The 20,362-nt window shown below is 47.0% G+C and overlaps 1 protein-coding gene across 1 annotated transcript in view; it reads right to left on the bottom strand.

The window, feature by feature from the left end:
• Nucleotides 1–20,362, bottom strand: part of MARCHF7 (membrane associated ring-CH-type finger 7) — a 125,958-nt gene that overhangs the window by 78,411 nt on the left and 27,185 nt on the right. Inside the window, exons 3-4 of the mRNA XM_030208827.1 lie at nt 16,609–16,761; nt 6,075–6,249 (exon numbers count right to left, since the gene is read on the bottom strand). Of these exons, the coding sequence (XP_030064687.1) occupies nt 6,075–6,249; nt 16,609–16,761 (328 nt within the window). The remainder of the gene's footprint in view (nt 1–6,074; nt 6,250–16,608; nt 16,762–20,362) is intronic.

The following is a 20,362-nucleotide window of genomic DNA, read 5'->3' on the forward strand; positions in this document are numbered from 1 at the left end:
AGACGTCCTCCGGAGAGGAAATCTTCAAAATGCCCATGGCCTGCACTAACAGGTTGGGCAAATCCTCTGGGCTAAACGCGCTGCAGAGGGGTCATCCGCTCCATCCGAGCGGGGATCCGTCTCCTCCAAGGAATCCGCAAAGGACCGTTGGGAGACCTCAGACACGCTGCCCTCATCTACATCGGAGGAGACACAGTCCTCCAAGGCCTGGAAATCAACCCGAGGGCGTTTACCTCTGGGAACCTCAACCTCTTTATCAGAAGAGGGAGCAGGGGCAGCGTTGTGCATGAGGAAAGCCTGATGCAGCAGCAAAACAAACTCGGGGGAGAAACCCCCCAGACTGTGCACTTCCGCAGCCTGGGCAACAGCCCTAGACGCACCCTCAACCGGCGCTCGCAAGAGCGGGGGAGAAACATGCTGCGCATCCAAAATGGCGTCCGGCGCAACACTCCGCGAAGGAGCCGCGCGGGAAGAGCGGCGCTTACTTTAGCCGCTTTGTGCCCTCGCCCAAATTAAGGGCGTTCATGGCATTAATGTCTCCAACCTCAAGGGCGGCCCCGAAGAAGCCGTCCGAGCCGTGTGGCCGGCCAAGATGGCGGAGGCGAGGAGCGGGGGATGGGCGTTTATGGCGGGAAAAACCGCCACGCCGGAGGAAGGACCGGGACATTCATCGGTCACGAAACTGTCACCCAACAAGGGCGAATCAGGCTGTAAGACCCCCGCATCCCCTCTAGAAGCGCTCAAGCGATCCGGGGAGCGACCCTTTGCGCCCTCGCCCTCCGACGCCATATGCCACGAGGAGAAGAATCGGGGAACCCCCTGCCCGCTATAAAAAGGTAAAAATTACCTGCTTGCCGCTCCGAGCTGTAACGAACTGGTGTCCCAGTGAGTAGCTGCAATGAACGTTTAAATAAACGTCGAAATAAACGCCTTTAAGGACGTTTAAAATTTTTTTTTTTTTTTAAACGGAGCCAGCGGGAGGGGGGAGAAAAGGAGGGACCTGGCACCACCAGGTTTGCACTTGCTCAAAAGAGCCCTCAACCCCAGGCCTCAACAAAACCTAAGGATTAGGCTTGGAGGCCTAGCCAGAGCTGCTGCTGTGTGTGACCACCACCTGCTGAGATAGAGAACATACTGAGGAGTTTCCGGCAGCACATGACCACATATAGGGAGGCAAAAGTTTGCTCTCTATCTCCACCTGCTGGTAGATGGACACAACCCACCAGTCTATGGATTGATCAGCTTGATGATATGGAATGTGCCTTTTCTTTTGGTTGGGGGAGGAGAGGGGGGGGTTCATTTCTCCATAATCTCTAATACAGTCTATTCTCAAGCTTCATATGCCTCATGGTTCTGCCATGTCAAAATCTGGCCCCATTCCATTAAGTTTTCAGAGTGATGTTGTTGCAAAGAAATTTATATATAGAAGTTTCAAATTCAATTTCACTGGGTTACTTGAACATAAGCCCGAGTATAAGCCAAGTTAAGTTTCCCCCCTTTCTGGAAAAACTTAAGTATAAACTTGGGGGGTGTCGTCTATATTCAAGCATAATCTTTCTGCCCCCTGTAGCGTCCTGCAGTTCCTTTTTACTTTCTACCATTAGTTTGACTTTGTACTGTAAACCGCTTTGATGGAATTTCCCCTAGGCAGAACAACAATAATCTCAGGCGACCCAGTTTCTAACTGGCATTGGTGGATGCTGCTTGTGAAGGAGCAAAAGGGCGCTCAGGGAGGACAAGGTCATTAACAGAGAAACTGAATGAACTTTGCTTCTGTCTTTACCGAAGAAGATGTAAGATCTGCCTGTACCGGATACGGTTTTCAAGGGTGAAGATGTGGAGGAACTGAAATCTTGGTAAACCTGGAAGATGTACTGAGACAAATTTAAGAGTAGTAAATCACCTGGACCAGACGGCATACATCCAAGGGTACAGGGTACTCAAAGAACTCAAGCATAAAATTGCTGATCTACTGTTAGTAAATATGTCACCTGTCGTTAAAATCATCCATAGTACCTGAAAATTGGAGGGTGGCCAATGTGACACAGATTTTTAAAAAGGGTTCTAGGGGTGATCCTGTAAATTACAGACCGGTGACATCTGTGCTGGCCAAAATAGTGGAAACATTATAAAGAATAAAATTACAGAACATGTAGACAAACATGGTTTAATGGGACAGACTCAGCGTGGGTTCAGCCTCACCAATTTGCTTCATTTCTTTGAAGGTGTGAATAAACATGTGGCTAAAGGTGAACCTGTTGATGTAGTGTATCTACATTTTCAGAAAGCTTTTGATAAAGATCCTCATGAGAGACTCCTGAGAAAATTAAGGAGTCATGGGATAGGAGGCAAGGTTCTGGTGTGGATTAGGAATTGGTTATTGGACAGAAAACAGAGGGTAAGGTTAAATGGTCATTTAACTAATGGAGGAGGGTGAACAGTGAAGTGCCGCAGGGATCTGCATTGGGACCAGTGCTATTCAACATATTTACAATTGATATGGAAATCGGGACAATGAGTGAGGTGATTAAATTTGCAGATGATACAAAAGCATTCAAGGTTGTTAAAACACATGTGGACTGTGAAATATTGCAGGAAGACCTTAGGAAACTGGAAAACTGGGCATCCAAATGGCAGATGAAATTTAATATGGACAAATGCAAGGTGATGCACATTGGAAAGAATAATCCAAATCATAAGGTCCACCTTGGGGGTCAGCACTAAAGAAAGAGATATAGATGTCGCATATAATATGCTGAAAATCTTCTGCTTGGTGGGTGGCAGCCAAAAAAGCAAACAGGATGCTAGAAATTATTAGGAAAGTATGGTGAATAAGACCAAAAATACTATAATGCTTCTGTATCACTCCATGGTGCGTCCACACCGAGTATTGAGTTCAGTTCTGGTCACCTATCTAAAAAGAGATAGCAGAATTAGAAAAGGTCCAAAGAAGAGCAACCAAAATGATAAAGGGGATGGAACTCCTCTCGTACGACGAAAGGCTAAAGAGGTTAGGGCTCTTCAGCTTGGAAAAAAGAGACGGATAAGGGGGAGATATGACTGAGGTCTACAAAATCTTGAGTGGTGTTGGAGAAGTAAATCGATTTTTTACTCGTTCCAAAAGTACAAAGGCTAGGGGACACTCAAGGAAGTTACATAGAAATACTTTTTAGAACAAGAGGAAATATTTTTTTCACTCAACGAATAGTTAAGTTCTGGAACTCTTTGCCGGAAGATGTGGTAACAGCGGTTAGTGTATCTGGATTTTAAAAAAGGTCTGGACAAATTCCTAGAGGAAAGGTCCACAGTCTGCTACTGAGATGGACATCGGGAAGCAACTGCTTGCCCTGGGATTGGTAGCATGGAATGTTGCTGCTAACTGGGTTTCTGCAAGTTAGTTGTGACCTGGCTTGGCCACAGTTTGGAAAACAGGATACTGGGCTAGATGGGCCACTGGTCTGACCCAGTATGGCTACTCTATCAAATACTCCTGCCGGAATTCTCTGTGCTAAAAAAAAAATAATAATTCTACACACACAAAGGGCCCTGTTTATTAAGGTGCACTAGTGCTAACACTACACACACCCATATATTCCTATGGGTGTCTCTAGAATTAGCACACGCTAAAAAAAGATAGCACTCCTACAGCACAGCTTAGTAACCAGGGCCCCAAATTCATACATTCTGCAAGTTTGTCATAATTTAACCAATATTACAGCCCCCCTCCATATACACAGATACCATCCATATCCCAGTACCCACACAACTTTTTTTTTAACCCCTTCCATCACAGCAGCCACCTCTTTTACAGCCCCCTTCCTCTCCCTCCACACATAGCACCCACCTTCTTTTACAGCCCCTCTCTCCCTGCACCCATACATAGCATCCACCTTTTTAACAGTCCCCTCCCCTCCCTCCACCCACATGCCATCTATATATTTTTTTAGCTGCCCCTGCACTCGCCTGCGAGGTAGGAGCAGCTGCTTCAGAAATACCTCTTTAGGGCAAGAAAGAACCGTACTCTTTCCTGTCCACTGCCGCCACTTTTTCCAAATGGCTGCCAAAACTTCCTGCGGTGGTTTCATGAGATTACCACCTGAAGTCTCTGTGGCCATTTTGAAGCAGCAGCAGCAGCAGCTCAGCAAGAGAGCTGCAGCAGCAGGCAAGAAAGAGTAGGATTCTTTCCTGCTCCCGAAGAGGCCACTAGATCACAAGGGTGTGCTCAGGTACGCCTGGGGGAGAGGGGGGAGCCAGCCAGCTCCTGTCAGAGCACAGATTCTGTGCAAAAATGTTGAATTCTGTGCAGCTGGGGACGTCTGCACTTGCAGTCATGCAGAATTCCAGCAGGAGTAAATCAATGTATTATCCATTATTATTATTCATAGTAACATAGTAAATGACGGCAGAAAAAGACCTGCACGGTCCATCCAGTCTGCCCAACAAGGTAAACTCATATGTGCTACTTTTTGTGTACACCTTACCTTGATTTGTATCTGTCATTTACAGGGCACAGACCGTAGAAGTCTGCCCAGCACTAGCCCCGCCTCTGCACCAATTCATTGCTGCAGTTTAGCTTCTGCTCCAGTTGAACTTGGGGGGGGGGGGGGGGGGGGGGGGGGGGGGGGAGAGGGTATAGCATCTGCTGGTACTGGGGTACACCTTGTGGGGCCAGGTCCCTCCCCCACTCCTGCCACAATCTGGTGGTTCTCCTTCCTCACAGTGGGGGGGGGGGGGGGGGGGGGGGGGGGGAGATTAGTTGCTGCAGTTTAGATTCTGTTCCAGTTGAGCTTGGGGGCGGGGTTATGGCTTCTGCTGGTGCACACCTTGTGGGGCCAGGTCCCTCCCCCACTCCTCCCACAATCTGGTGGTTCTCCTTTCTCACAGTAGTGGGGGGGAAGGGGGAATATTCATTGCTGCACTTTAGCTCCTGTTCCAGTTGAGCTTGTGTGTGTGTGTGTGTGTGTGGGGGGGGGGGGGGGGGGGGGTATATGGCTTCTGCACACCTTGTGGGGCAAGGTCCCCCCCACCCCACTCCTGCCAAAATCTGGTGGTTCTCCTTCCTCATAGTGGGGGGGGGGAGGAGGAACAAAAAAAAAAAAACCACACAATCTCAGGTGTCAGTTGCTGCTGCTTGTGGAGGGGGTCAAAGTGACCATCTGTCTGCTGGAGACAGAGCAATACCAGACCACCAGGAGCTTTACTGTCTTATATGGCCGAGTTCAGTTTTCCAATATCTCCACCTGCTGGTAGATGGTCATAACACACCAGTTTCTGGATTCATCTGCTCTGAAGCTAAGGAACTTGCATTACTAACATGTTAAAGCATATTAAATGAACTACCAAAGGTTTAAGCTGTCTAGGACAGAAAAGTACCTACAATACTTGACAAACTTGCCTTGAGCTCAGATTTTGAATGGTCAATAACAGACTATAAAATCTAAACCCAATCCTCCTACATCAACACTTCTAATCCTGTCTACTTCCCCATCCCACCAGCTAAGTAGTGCTAGATCTTACATTATCTGCAATTTGGAAGGTAGAAGTTGGAATAGGCACTCCCAGAGAATGTAATTCAGTTGACAGCAAAGGAGAAAAAGGGAATCACCCAGAAGCTCCCGTCAGGACACAACTTTTTTTTTTTTTTTTTTTTTTGGGGGGGGGGGGGAGGTAAGAATGCTTCTAGGAACCAAGAAGGGAAGTGGAAGCTAAGGCCAACTCTCCCTCCTCATGTACCTGAAGTCTGCAATGGTCATCTGGCACCTTATGCCTTCAAAAAGATTATGTGTGAGAGAGAGCGAGGCAGAAAGGCTTTGAAAAACCTTAGGGGAAAGGAGGGGTGGCACGAAGCCAGAGGTGTTCGAGTGCATGAGGGTGTCAAAAGGCAAAAGACAGTAGCCCACCCCTGTGCTAGACGATCTAGTTACCATAATATGACTGGATGGGAGCCAGTCTGAAATTGTATTTACTGTTTAGTGACACATCGGTGTGATCCTCTTCAATTAGAGATCTCCCAGTTGTACCAAGCACTGAAATCATTCTATAAACAGTTATGCACATGCCCGAACTTGCCATACCTGAAACCGCATGATGATTGCTGCTTACACCAGAAGCAGAGGTGAACCCAGAATATGAGAGTTTTGGTCTCTTAGAATCCCAATCCTGTTGCTGATTAAGCAGTCTTGAGTATGCTCCATGAGTTCTCTCAGATTCATCATACCAAGCAGGCTGAGCAGGCATGGATGCTGTAGACTAGATGTTCAAAGGAGATTTTTATTCATAAACCAGATTTAATCTCTAATTTGTGTAACAAGTTACATATCTTTCCTAGTTTTCAACATTAACAAGAAGCATACCCTGACCGTATTCCAAAAAAACAAAAAAAAAAAACAAAACCAAAAAGTATAACTACATTGCAAAGAGAAATACAATTCTAAAATGTCTGAAGCCAAACTAATTTTTTTTTTAAGACGAATAACCACATGTACCACATACAAAACAGAGGATTTTAAAACTGCTTAGGTACAGCTTTTAATGAGCTGACTGTATGCAATCTGTATTCTGAGTGCAAGTATTGTAAGGAGTTGTATGTGGCAGTGAAGCTAGGCCAATTTACAAAACCTGCAAGTAAGGCTCTCAATTTAATATCATCACTGTATAATAAACAATCCATATGTCCACCATGTATGACAAATACCTTAAAAATAAATACTGGGCCAGTGGCAATACTGTCGTTCAAGTGATCCACTACACAGACCAGCTGGGGTTGCTGCAAAAGCAGCACTAACAAATCCCTCATGAAGTGATGCCTAGTGAACAAATTAAAACAGTCCTTTTACTAAACTGCGATAAAATGGCCTCAGCACATAGGAAAAAAACAGCATAAGAGCATGCTAAGGCCATTTTTACCACACCAGTAAAACAGCCAATTTTCCTTCCACCCCCTCCACGATCTCATTAATGGCCATGCCCTACCATTAGTGTGCAGCCATTAAAAAAAAAAAATTACAGTGTTAGCACTTACCAACACCTATTTTTAGGTGGTAAGGGCTCATGCAGTAAACCTATGCCAGTTAGTGAGTGGTAATATAGCTGAACTGATAAGCACAGAAACACTCTCCACTCCTCTTCTGCAAAAATAAAAACATATTTAAAAAATAACTTTAGTATATAGGTTATGCACACAGATTAGGAACTTACCTCAGGATGCCCGAGAATGTCCTGCAGTAAGCCATTTTAAGCTGCACTAAGTGCACACTAGTGCTTACCACAGCCTTGTAAAAGGACAATTCAGGGATCAAACTGAATGCACTGGTGCATGGCAAGTGTCAGATTTTTGCTGCAATGACTGGGCTATGGAGTTAAGAGAATAATACCTAAGAGGTAGTGAATGAAGGTGTATGGCACTAACTCAATAGAAGCTAGTAGGAATTGATCTGGAAACAAAGCAGCAAATGAAACTACCAAAAAACTGTCACATATAAAGTTATGAAAGTGTATATGTTATGAAGAATGTCTTCAACCATCTAACTGCTGTTTTAAATCCGTACCCCCACAATGTTCACTATAACTGCATCACTAATTTCATAGCATTTAGATCAAAATTCTACCACATATTGGTGCAAATATCTGACTAGAGATTTTCACCTGCCCATTTAACCTTTTCTTTGCACTCTAGACTATTGTCAATTTCTGTAAATCAAAATCTGGAGATAGAGGGGACAGTATTTTTTGACCACAGATTTTTGATACAATCCAATCAACTGCAAGTTTACCTATAACAAAGCCAGATTTGCTGGCATATATTACTACTACAAGTGTCACCTTATGGTCCTAGTTATCCACGGAATCCCCCCTATGTGCACAGTGGCAGATACAGAAGTAATTAGCTTCAGTATGGGGCTCATTTTCAAAGCACTTAGATTTATAAAGTTCTATAGGTTACTATGAAACTTCGTAAGTCTACAGTGCTTTGAAAATATGCCTTCATGTGTTTGCACTCATGTATAACAATCATTTTCCACATGGAAATTCTTGATAAAAGTTACCCACTTAGGGCTAGATTCAATAAGTAATGCTCAAAAGTCAGCATGATTCTATAAAAGGCAAAAAACTAATTCAACGTTGAACTCCTTAATTTGGTTACTTTAATCACACAGCGAATGCTACATACCTGTAGAAGGTATTCTCCGAGGACAGCAGGCTGATTGTTCTCACTGATGGGTTGACGTCCTCGGCAGCCCCCTCCATCGGAAAGTTTACTAGCAAAGGCCTTTGCTAGTCCTCGCGCGCCCATGCGTACTGCGCATGCGCAGCCGTCTTCCCGCCCGAAACCGGCTCGAGCCGGCCAGTCCAGTATGTAGCAAGACAATACAGTTCAAGGGAAGACTCAACTCCAAAGGGGAGGCGGGCGGGTTTGTGAGAACAATCAGCCTGCTGTCCTCGGAGAATACCTTCTACAGGTATGTAGCATTCGCTTTCTCCGAGGACAAGCAGGCTGCTTGTTCTCACTGATGGGGTATCCCTAGCCCCCAGGCTCACTCAAAACAACAACCAAGGTCAATTGGGCCTCGCAACGGCGAGGACATAACAGAGATTGACCTAAAAAAATTTACCAACTAACTGAGAGTGTAGCCTGGAACAGAACAAACAGGGCCCTCGGGGGGTGGAGTTGGATCCTAAAGCCCAAACAGGTTCTGAAGAACTGACTGCCCGAACCGACTGTCGCGTCGGGTATCCTGCTGCAGGCAGTAATGAGATGTGAATGTGTGGACAGATGACCACGTCGCAGCTTTGCAAATTTCTTCAATGGTGGCTGACTTCAAGTGGGCTACCGACGCAGCCATGGCTCTAACATTATGAGCCGTGACATGACCCTCAAGAGCCAGCCCCGCCTGGGCGTAAGTGAAGGAAATGCAATCTGCTAGCCAATTGGATATGGTGCGTTTCCCTACAGCCACTCCCCTCCTATTGGGATCAAAAGAAACAAACAATTGGGCGGACTGTCTGTGGGGCTGTGTCCGCTCCAGGTAGAAGGCCAATGCTCTCTTGCAGTCCAATGTGTGCAGCTGACGTTCAGCAGGGCAGGAATGAGGACGGGGAAAGAATGTTGGCAAGACAATTGACTGGTTCAGATGGAACTCCGACACGACCTTTGGCAGGAACTTAGGGTGAGTGCGGAGGACTACCCTGTTATGATGAAATTTGGTATAAGGAGCCTGGGCTACCAGGACCTGAAGCTCACTGACTCTACGAGCTGAAGTAACTGCCACCAAGAAAATGACCTTCCAGGTCAAGTACTTCAGATGGCAGGAATTCAGTGGCTCAAAAGGAGGTTTCATCAGCTGGGTGAGAACGACATTGAGATCCCATGACACTGTAGGAGGCTTGACAGGGGGCTTTGACAAAAGCAAACCTCTCATGAAGCGAACAACTAAAGGCTGTCCCGAGATCGGCTTACCTTCCACACGGTAATGGTATGCACTGATTGCACTAAGATGAACCCTTACAGAGTTAGTCTTGAGACCAGACTCAGACAAGTGCAGAAGGTATTCAAGCAGGGTCTGTGTAGGACAAGAGCGAGGATCTAGGGCCTTGCTGTCACACCAGACGGCAAACCTCCTCCAATGAAAGAAGTAACTTTTCTTAGTGGAGTCTTTCCTGGAAGCAAGCAAGATGCGGGAGACACCCTCTGACAGACCCAAAGAGGCAAAGTCTACGCCCTCAACATCCAGGCCGTGAGAGCCAGAGACTGGAGGTTGGGATGCAGAAGAGCCCCTTCGTCCTGCGTGATGAGGGTCGGAAAACACTCCAATCTCCACGGTTCTGCGGAGGATAACTCCAGAAGAAGAGGGAACCAGATCTGACGCGGCCAAAAAGGAGCAATCAGAATCATGGTGCCTCGGTCTGCTTGAGTTTCAACAAAGTCTTCCCCACCAGAGGGATGGGAGGATAAGCATACAGCAGGCCCTCCCCCCAATCCAGGAGGAAGGCATCCGATGCCAGTCTGCCGTGGGCCTGAAGCCTGGAACAGAACTGAGGGACTTTGTGGTTTGCTCGAGATGCAAAGAGATCCACCAAGGGGGTGCCCCACTCTTGGAAGATCTGACGCACCACTCGGGAGTTGAGCGACCACTCGTGAGGTTGCATGATCCTGCTCAACCTGTCGGCCAGACTGTTGTTTACGCCTGCCAGATATGTGGCTTGGAGCACCATGCCGTTCCGGCGAGCCCAGAGCCACATGCTGACGGCTTCCTGACACAGGGGGCGAGATCCGGTGCCCCCCTGCTTGTTGACGTAGTACATGGCAACCTGGTTGTCTGTCTGAATTTGGATAATTTGGTGGGACAGCCGATCTCTGAAAGCCTTCAGAGCGTTCCAGATCGCTCGCAACTCCAGAAGATTGATCTGTAGATCGCGTTCCTGGAGTGACCAGCTTCCTTGGGTGTGAAGCCCATCGACATGAGCTCCCCATCCCAGGAGGGACGCATCCGTGGTCAGCACCTTTTGTGGCTGAGGAATTTGGAAGGGACGTCCCAGAGTCAAATTGGAGCAAATCGTCCACCAATGTAGGGATTTGAGAAAACTCGTGGACAGGTGGATCACGTCCTCTAGATCCCCAGCAGCCTGAAACCACTGAGAAGCTAGGGTCCATTGAGCAGATCTCATGTGAAGGCGGGCCATGGGAGTCACATGAACTGTGGAGGCCATGTGGCCCAGCAATCTCAACATCTGCCGAGCTGTGATCTGCTGGGACGCTCGCACCCGCGAGACGAGGGACAACAAGTTGTTGGCCCTCGTCTCTGGGAGATAGGCGCGAGCCGTCCGAGAATCCAGCAGAGCTCCTATGAATTCGAGTCTCTGCACTGGGAGAAGGTGGGACTTTGGATAATTGATCACAAACCCCAGTAGCTCCAGTAGGCGAATAGTCATCTGCATGGACTGCAGGGCTCCTGCCTCGGATGTGTTCTTTACCAGCCAATCGTCGAGATATGGGAACACATGCACCCCCAGCCTGCGAAGCGCCGCTGCTACCACAGCTAGGCACTTGGTGAACACCCTGGGCGCAGAGGCGAGCCCAAAGGGTAGCACACAGTACTGGAAGTGGCGTGTGCCCAACTGAAATCGCAGATACTGTCTGTGAGCTGGCAGTATCGGGATGTGTGTGTAGGCATCCTTCAAGTCCAGAGAGCATAGCCAATCGTTTTGCTGAATCATGGGGAGAAGGGTGCCCAGGGAAAGCATCCTGAACTTTTCTTTTTCGATAAATTTGTTCAGGGCCCTTAGGTCTAGGATGGGATGCATCCCCCCTGTTTTCTTTTCCACAAGGAAGTACCTGGAATAGAATCCCAGCCCTTCTTGCCCGGATGGCACGGGCTCGACCGCATTGGCGCTGAGAAGGGCGGAGAGTTCCTCTGCAAGTACCTTCTTGTGCTGGAAGCTGTAAGACTGAGCTCCCGGTGGACAATTTGGAGGTTTTGAGGTCAAATTGAGGGTGTACCCCTGCCGGACTATTTGCAGAACCCACTGATCGGAGGTTATGAGAGGCCACCTTTGGTGAAAAACTTTCAACCTCCCTCCGACTGGCAGGTCGCCCGGCACGGACACTTGGATGTCGGCTATGCTCTGCTGGAGCCAGTCAAAAGCTCACCCCTTGCTTTTGCTGGGGAGCCGCGGGGCCTTGCTGAGGCGCACGCTGCTGACGCGAGCGAGCGCGCTGGGGCTTAGCCTGGGCCGCAGGCTGTCGGGAAGGAGGATTGTACCTACGCTTGCCAGAAGAGTAGGGAACAGTCTTCCTTCCCCCGAAAAATCGTCTACCTGTAGAGGTAGAAGCTGAAGGCTGCCGGCGGGCGAATTTGTCGAATGCGGTGTCCCGCTGGTGGAGAGACTCTACCACCTGTTCGACTTTTTCACCAAAAATATTGTCCGCACGGCAAGGCGAGTCCGCAATCCGCTGCTGGATTCTATTCTCCAGGTCGGCGGCACGCAGCCATGAGAGCCTGCGCATCACCACACCTTGAGCAGCGGCCCTGGACGCAACATCAAAAGTGTCAAACTCCTCTGGCCAGGAATTTTCTGCACGCCTTCAGCTGCCTGACCACCTCCTGAAAAGGCTTGGCTTGCTCAGGGGGAAGAGCATCAACCAAACCCGCCAACTGCCGCACATTGTTCCGCATGTGTATGCTCGTGTAGAGCTGGTAAGACTGGATCTTGGACACGAGCATAGAGGAATGGTAGGCCTTCCTCCCAAAGGAGTCTAAGGTTCTAGCGTCCTTGCCCGGGGGCGCCGAAGCATGTTCCCTAGAACTCTTAGCCTTCTTTAGGGCCAAATCCACCACTCCAGAGTCATGAGGCAACTGAGTGCGCATCAGCTCTGGGTCCCCATGGATCCGGTACTGGGACTCGATCTTCTTGGGAATGTGGGGATTAGTTAATGGCTTGGTCCAGTTCGCAAGCAATGTCTTTTTCAGGACATGGTGCAAGGGAACAGTGGACGCTTCCTTAGGTGGAGAAGGATAGTCCAGGAGCTCAAACATTTCAGCCCTGGGCTCGTCCTCCACAACCACCGGGAAGGGGATGGCCGTAGACATCTCCCAGACAAAGGAGGCAAAAGACAGACTCTCGGGAGGAGAAAGCTGTCTCTCAGGAGAGGGAGTGGGATCAGACGGAAGACCCTCAGACTCCTCGTCAGAGAAATATCTGGGATCTTCCTCTTCCTCCCACGAGGCCTCACCCTCGGTGTCAGACACAAGTTCACGGACCTGTGTCTGCAACCTCGCCCTGCTCGACTCGGTGGAACCCCGTCCACGGTGGGGGCGTCGAGAGGTAGACTCCCTCGCCCGCATCGGCGAAGCTCCCTCCGCCGATGTAGTCGGGGAGCCTTCCTGGGAGGTGGCCGCGGTCGGCACCGCACGCGGTACCGACGTCGGGGACCTCAACCTGGGCGATGGGCCAGCCGGCGCCGCGCTCGACGGTACCGGAGGCGCAAGCACCGCCGGTACCGGAGGGGTAGGGCGCAACAGCTCTCCCAGAATCTCTGGGAGAACGGCCCGGAGGCTCTCGTTCAGAGTGGCTGCAGAAAAAGGCTGAGAGGTCGATGCAGGCGTCGACGTCAGAACCTGTTCCGGGCGAGGAGGCTGTTCCGGGCTGTCCAGAGTGGAGCGCATCGACACCTCCTGAACAGAGGGTGAGCGGTCCTCTCGGTGCCGATGACTACTGGGTGCCGAATCCCTCGGCGACCCAGAGCTCTCGGTGCCGACACGGGGAGGAGACCGGTGTCGATGCTTCTTCGACTTCTTCCGAAGCATGTCACCGGAACTCCCCGGCACCGACGAGGAGGACGTAGAATCCATCCGTCGCTTCCTCGGAGCCGAGACCGAAGAGGGTCGATCCCGGGGGGGCTGTACCGCAGGAGCCCTCAGGGTAGGAGGAGACCCACCCGAAGGCTCACCGCCACCAGCAGGGGAATGGACAGCCCTCACCTGCACTCCTGACGATGCACCTCCGTCCGACGACATCAGCAGACGAAGTCTCGGTACCACCGACGTCGATGCAGTCGCCCGATGCCTAGGCGCCGATGCAGAGGTCCGATGCCTCGATGCAGTCGATGGAGCGGCAGCCAAGGGAGATGGTCCGGACGCTGACGACGTCGATGCACTCGATGCCTCCGGTGCCGATGCCGACGAAGAGCCCGAGAACAAAACGTTCCACTGGGCTAATCTCGCTACCTGAGTCCGCCTTTGTAACAGGGAACACAGACTGCAGTTCTGAGGGCGGTGCTGGGCCCCTAGACACTGAAGACACGCAGAGTGCCTATCAGTGAGCGAGATTACCCGGGCGCACTGGGTGCACTTCTTGAAGCCGCTGGAAGGCTTCGATGTCATGGGCGGAAAAATCACGCCGGCGAAATCAAAAGCCGAAATGGCGAAAATTGAAGCACCAAATTTAGAGGGAGAAAAATCTCGACCGAGGCCAAACTAGGCCTACCCCGACAACGAAAGAAAACTTACGGGGCAAAACTTGAAAAAAATACGGGAAGGGCAGAAAACCCGACAGGGTCTTCCGGAACACTTCCGGAGCGCTTCCCAAACTTTTTTAGAAGAAAATACACGAAAAACACGTCGAAAAGGACGCGCGAGGTCGACTCTCTGGGGCACGAACGGCGTAACACGACCGTACCGAGCGCGGACGAAAGAAGACTGGCCGGCTCGAGCCGGTTTCGGGCGGGAAGACGGCTGCGCATGCGCAGTACGCATGGGCGCGCGAGGACTAGCAAAGGCCTTTGCTAGTAAACTTTCCGATGGAGGGGGCTGCCGAGGACGTCAACCCATCAGTGAGAACAAGCAGCCTGCTTGTCCTCGGAGAATATTATTTACGCTATACTTTATCCTACATTGTGCATATCTGATATGTAATTTCTTTACTCCCAATTTTCTTGGACGTCTAATGTACCTTAATTGTAACAATACTCTGTTATTCTCTTACCGCTAATGACGGTTGTCATTGCGGCATAATGTAAGCCACATTGAGCCTGCAAAGAGGTGGGAAAATGTGGGATACAAGTGCAGCAAATAAATAAATAGAATCACGCTTGGTGCCAATTCCAGCACCTCACTTTAGACAACAGACTTATACTTGCTGAAATCTGGTATAAATGCTTGCACCCAATATAGGCAAGCTGAGGTCATATTCTATAATTCCGAGTGCAACTTTTTGGAATGCCCTCGACAAGCTCATGGCCACACCCATTTAATTTCACACAACCAGATATATAAGAAAATTGTAATGAATGCCAGTTTGCATCAATTAGTTGTTAGCACCCAATTGATAACATTTAATTTGCACATGCAATTAAGAGTACCCATATACAGAATCTGAGGGTTAATGCATAAAGTTATTTGTTCTAGCACTCTTTAGTGTTGTCATCTTCCAACAGTAAGCTGTAGCTAAATTGTGTGGCAAGCAGTAAGTGGGATAAAGATCTTTTCTTAGTGCATAGTCTACCGCCAGATTACCAAATGACCAGTAATAGTGGTCCACTCATCCTCCACCACATGTGGATTTAAATATCAACTCATCCATATCCCCTCCAATACTGGACTGGAATTACTAAATTTGGGAAAATACACTGGGCACTTGGAATATTCAAAATTATACATTGAACATTAAGGGGTCAATAGCCTGCATAAGTCAGTTTTTAAGCTGTGACAGCTATGGACAAAATTAAGATGGATATTTAATGCCAGGTCATATCCTGATACCAGTACTGAATATCACAGAGAGCTGCTGACCTGGTACTTAAGAAGGTACTGGCTGATGATCAATGCCGGCACCTGCATAGCTAAGGGGCAAAGACAGGACTGTCTCTTGTGCAGTCCTATCTGCCCACTTAGCTATATATGGGCACCAGCACCAAATATAATCAGTGTCTAACTGCTGGCTCCCCCAAATTCCGCCCTATGGATCATCCTGGCACTAAATAGGCAGGACTGTGGCAGTCAGAGCTGATATTCAGTGGCATTTATTCAGTAACACTGCCTGGCTATGATCAGCCAGGATGCCAAGGATGATTTCACCTGGCAGAAACCTATCTCCTGCTTGATTCAAATCACCGAGTACAGGGCTCTACATTTTTTTTTATTACAGAAACAAAACTTGTATACTAGAAGCCATAATCCACTCCAATTCTTTGTCCAGATTAAACTGAGAATCCCAAGTACATCAACTGACTTAAGTCCATCTCTGGACCACTAAATGTCAATGCTGAATAAAAGTTTTGATATAAAGGAGCTTGCATCTATGTTAAGAGCATACAACGGTAAAAAGATCTCAGCTACATTATACTACTTCACTTAGAGGGATTTTGTTTTAGGCAGTCGTAATTGTATTTTATCCAACGTAACAGGAAACTGGCTCATATCTTGGAACACTAGTATAAATATTTTTGGCAACATTTGCATTGTGAATTCCGAAACAAAAACAAAAGAGCAGACCAATGTGGTTCCCAAGCAAGTGGTTTTATTGAAGGATGGCAACTAAAATGACTCAAAAGGCTTGACACAGTTCTGCGTTTCAGCGCCACTTATGCCTGCTTCAGGAGTCAAACAATTTGTTCTGCAATAGCAAAACAACATACACAAGATAAAATATATAAAACAGTAAGAACAAAACAGGCTGTGCAGGTGAAAAACAATAAAAATGCAACTAACGGTGTGCAATAATTTTAGTCACACATGTATTTTTATTATTCATCTGTACAGTCCATTTTGTTGTTGTTCTTATTGCTGTTTTATATTATATCTTATGTACATATGCTATTTTGCTCTTGCAGAACAAATTGTTTGACTCCTGAAGCAGGCACAGCGCCAAAACACAGAACAGCATCGAGTCTTGAGTTATTTTAGTTGCCATCCTTAAATAAAACCACACTGGTCTGTCCCCTTTTTTTGTGTGTGTGTGTTTTGGTCCGTTATTAGGGGGACACTTCTGCTATTTTTTAATCGTGAACTCTATCACTAGCAAAGTCTCCTACACAACAGATTTCTATCAATAAGGAGAAAAAGTAGCCATACCACACAGCTATTAAAAGAAAAAGAATACTAAAATTCCTACCAATTTGCTTCTGCTTCCCAAGCTTCCTGACCATGGACGATCGAACGTCCCTGAGTAGCGAGGGGAAGATGGAGATGTAAGCTTCCAGGAAGACTCACTGGCATCTCTTTCTTGGAAGTAACTTCCACCAGGAGTCTCAAATACATTAGAATCCTAAAAAAAAAAAAAAAAAAGGTGGCAAAATATTTTTGTCAAATGAATTAAAATATATAGAATATAGTACCTAATATGCACAGATTGCCCATAATATTCCTATGGGCGTCTACACGGTTAATGCGTGCTAAAAACACTAGCACGCCTTTGTAAACAGGGCCCTAGGTTTTTTTCATAATTTTACATAAAAACCAGCTTATACTAAAAACTACAATTTTCTTTTTTTATTTACACAAGTTCATTTTGTAAACTCTGCACTGCAGTCTCATAAATTTAAAGAAAAAACTGCTATTAAATCACAGTTGACCAATTGTGCAAGCATGAGTTAAAGTGGAGTCAACATCTCCAAGATTTTTTTTTTTTTTTGGGGGGGGGGGGGGGGGGGAAGATAGAAGTTGTGTCTTTTCTTTTGTTAATTTTCTTCAGCCTGTTTCATGTTAAAAAAAAAACACACACACACACACACACATTTAAGACAGGATATCCAATTCCCTTTTTTCATCTGGATATTTACTACATTTATGACTACTAGCCAATGGCAACCCAGATTTAAAAATACTTCATCATGACAACCAAAGTATTTCCTCAGCAACAGTAAGTGTAGGACAGCATAAGAGTATAAGTGCATGCATAGGAAAAGGAAGGAAGAAGGATGTCTGTCAATAGATGTGGCAGAATTTCAATGTATTAGCTGAAGGGATAGATGAGGATTTTGAAAGACTAATTTCCCTTCTGGAAGTTAAGCTATAAATGACCAAGATTTTATTACAGATGCTTTCTACTTCTGTGCCAATAAATTAAACCAACACAAGACATGATATTCTCTCTCAGTTTACTATCTTTGGAACATTCCTATACATATATTTAAAAATAGTCCATTTTGTTGCCTTACAGACCAAAAGCAATTGCAAGGAAATCTACAAATTTTCCTTTTAGTACTCCAACAAACTGTTCTCTACTAAATAGCAGAAGCAGCAGCACCAATTAGATTCAATACTTTATTCTGTCCATTCCAGATATGTTGGCAGAGATCTTCATTATTCGTTCCGCCCTCCACCCTCTCCTTCTTTATATTAAAGTATAACCAGACTCCCCAGAAAATCAAAAAGGTATACCATACAGTAGGGGTGTTCTTACCGATATACAGTGTCAAGGACTTGACTATACTGCCAAAACTGGAGAACCTTTTAAGCAGTTTACAAAGTTATTAATTATATAGTAATACAATCAGAGATATAAAATAAGAGGAGCTTCTGGTAACTTCACTGCAAGATGGCAGCTTCTGCCTGAAGCTCCGGTGGACTTCCACAATAATTCTGCGAAATAGGCATCTTTTGGCGAAAAATACCCCCCGAGATTGCTGATGAATTTGGAGCAATTACTTCAAAGTCGAATGCAGAAGTCTCGGAGCAAAACTGGCGTGATTTCACAATACTTTACAGCATTGGATCGAGAGTCTCAGACCGCAGAGAAAAGCACATGGTCGAGTAATGACGGCAGAATTTTTGAGGGAGAACCACAGGAGGACCTTTTGATGGATGACTCGGACACTGTCGACCAGGGCCCGATAACTTAGAGGGACCTAACACTTATTACTGGAATTAAAAAAACAGTGTTGCAGACTGATACTGCAGAACAAATGACAGAATTAAAGGAGTGGATGGCTATCTCCGCAGTGGTTTAGAAAATCTAAATCAACGTGTGGATGATGTGGAGAAGCAGATGGCGCATGCAGATGTACAGGAGAATTATAAAGTGAAAATTAAGCAGCTTGACCGCAATAACTAATTTCAACAAAAAAAAAAAATGGAATATCTAGAAAAATCGTTTGCAAAGAGGAGTTCCTGAGAACACAGGAGAAGAAAATTGCCTGGAGATCGCCAGAGCGGTGTATGCAGCAATAGTAAGAGATTCCCCAGGCCTTCCACAAGAAGTACAAGAACTGAAAATAGACAGCACATCAGGCCCTCGGCTCTTGAAAAAATGATGCAACACGAGACAGTTTTCTGTCTCCACCATTATTCAATGAAAGATTACCTTATGGCAGCGCAAGAAGATCTGGGTCCTTACAATATCTTGGCGTCAAGATAGAGCTCTATCAGGACCTCTCCTTAACTATGCTCCAGAGACATCGTGAATTCAAGGAAATAACCTCTACACTGCATCGTGAGAATATCCTGTACAAGTGGCTGTTTCCCCTTGGCTTGTCATTTGTATTGAGAGTATCAGCATACAGAATCAAGACAATGGAGGAGGCACAAGCTAGTCTTTATAAAAATGGGCTAAGACAAAGAACCTACTCAGCAGTTGGGCCTGTCCCATGATGGCAGAGATGCCGGAGAAGGGAAAGCGGCTAAAGCAGCAATTGCAGCCGGGACAGGCAGAAGGATTCCTTGATGGTTGATATTAGCCCTCAACAACAACTTACATTGAACACTTTCTGCAGTACCTCAACTTTGCTGTATTCATGAATTATATCCTTAAAATTTTTATTATCACAGATAAGCATTAGTAAAATACACAGTATAATGCGTTGATACAGGATACGCCAATACTGGAGTCTCTCTAATGGGAAAATTAGGTTCTTACCTTGGTAATTTTCTTTCCTTTAGTCATAGCAGATGAAGCCATTACGTATGGGTTGTGTCCATCAACCAACAGGGGGAGATAGAGAGCACTCAACTTTTCACAGTGCCTCATGGCCAGCCAGCTCCACTGCCTCTTCAGTATTTGAAGCTTCCAAAGCAGTATGGCAAACCGCAATGGGAATAACATGAACTTTCCTCACAGCGAACGATGGCCCCTTAACAAGGGCATGAACTCAATAGGCGGGAATGAACACATCCTCCTGGAGGGAATAAACTCGTCCTCCTTATTGTATAACTGGAGGGGATACACGCAACCTCCAAAACAAACTGGAGGGAATGGACTCATCCTCCTATAAGTGAACATGAATCCTGAAGACTGTTTTCCAACTTTCTCCCAAGGAAGGTACTTCAGGAAACAAGAACAGAACCTGAAACAGATTCACAGCATACAGACAATCATACAGGGAGGGCTCATGGCTTCATCTGCTATGACTAAAGGAAACAAAATTACCAAGGTAAGAACCTAATTTTCCCTTCCTTGTCATCAAGCAGATGAAGCCATTACGTATGGGATGTAACAAAGCAATCCCTATATAGGGTGGGAACAGGTCACACCACGCGCTAGCACTTGTGCTCCAAAACGCGCATCCCTCCTAGCAGCCACATCCAGCCTGTAATGTCGGGCAAAAGAGAGCTTAGAAGCCCATGTTGCTGCACTGCATATCTCTTGACGAGAGAGTGCTCCAGTTTCAGCCCAAGAGGAAGAAATCGCTCTGGTAGAATGCGCCTTAAAGGCTACAGGCGGAAACCGGCCGGCAAGCAGATAAGCTGAAAAGATAGTTTCTTTGAGCCAGCGGGCAATAGTGGCTTTAGACGCTGGAGGCCCTCTGCGAGGACCTGATAGCAAAACAGATAGTAACTCGCAGGTACTGCAGCAGAGTCCTGCGCACATCCAACAGGTGCAACTGCCAAAAAGATTCTGGAAACTCCTCCTTATCAAAGGAGGGCAAGAA

This window comes from Microcaecilia unicolor, chromosome 7 (genome assembly GCF_901765095.1).
Source record: "Microcaecilia unicolor chromosome 7, aMicUni1.1, whole genome shotgun sequence".
Taxonomy (NCBI): Eukaryota; Metazoa; Chordata; class Amphibia; order Gymnophiona; family Siphonopidae; genus Microcaecilia; species Microcaecilia unicolor.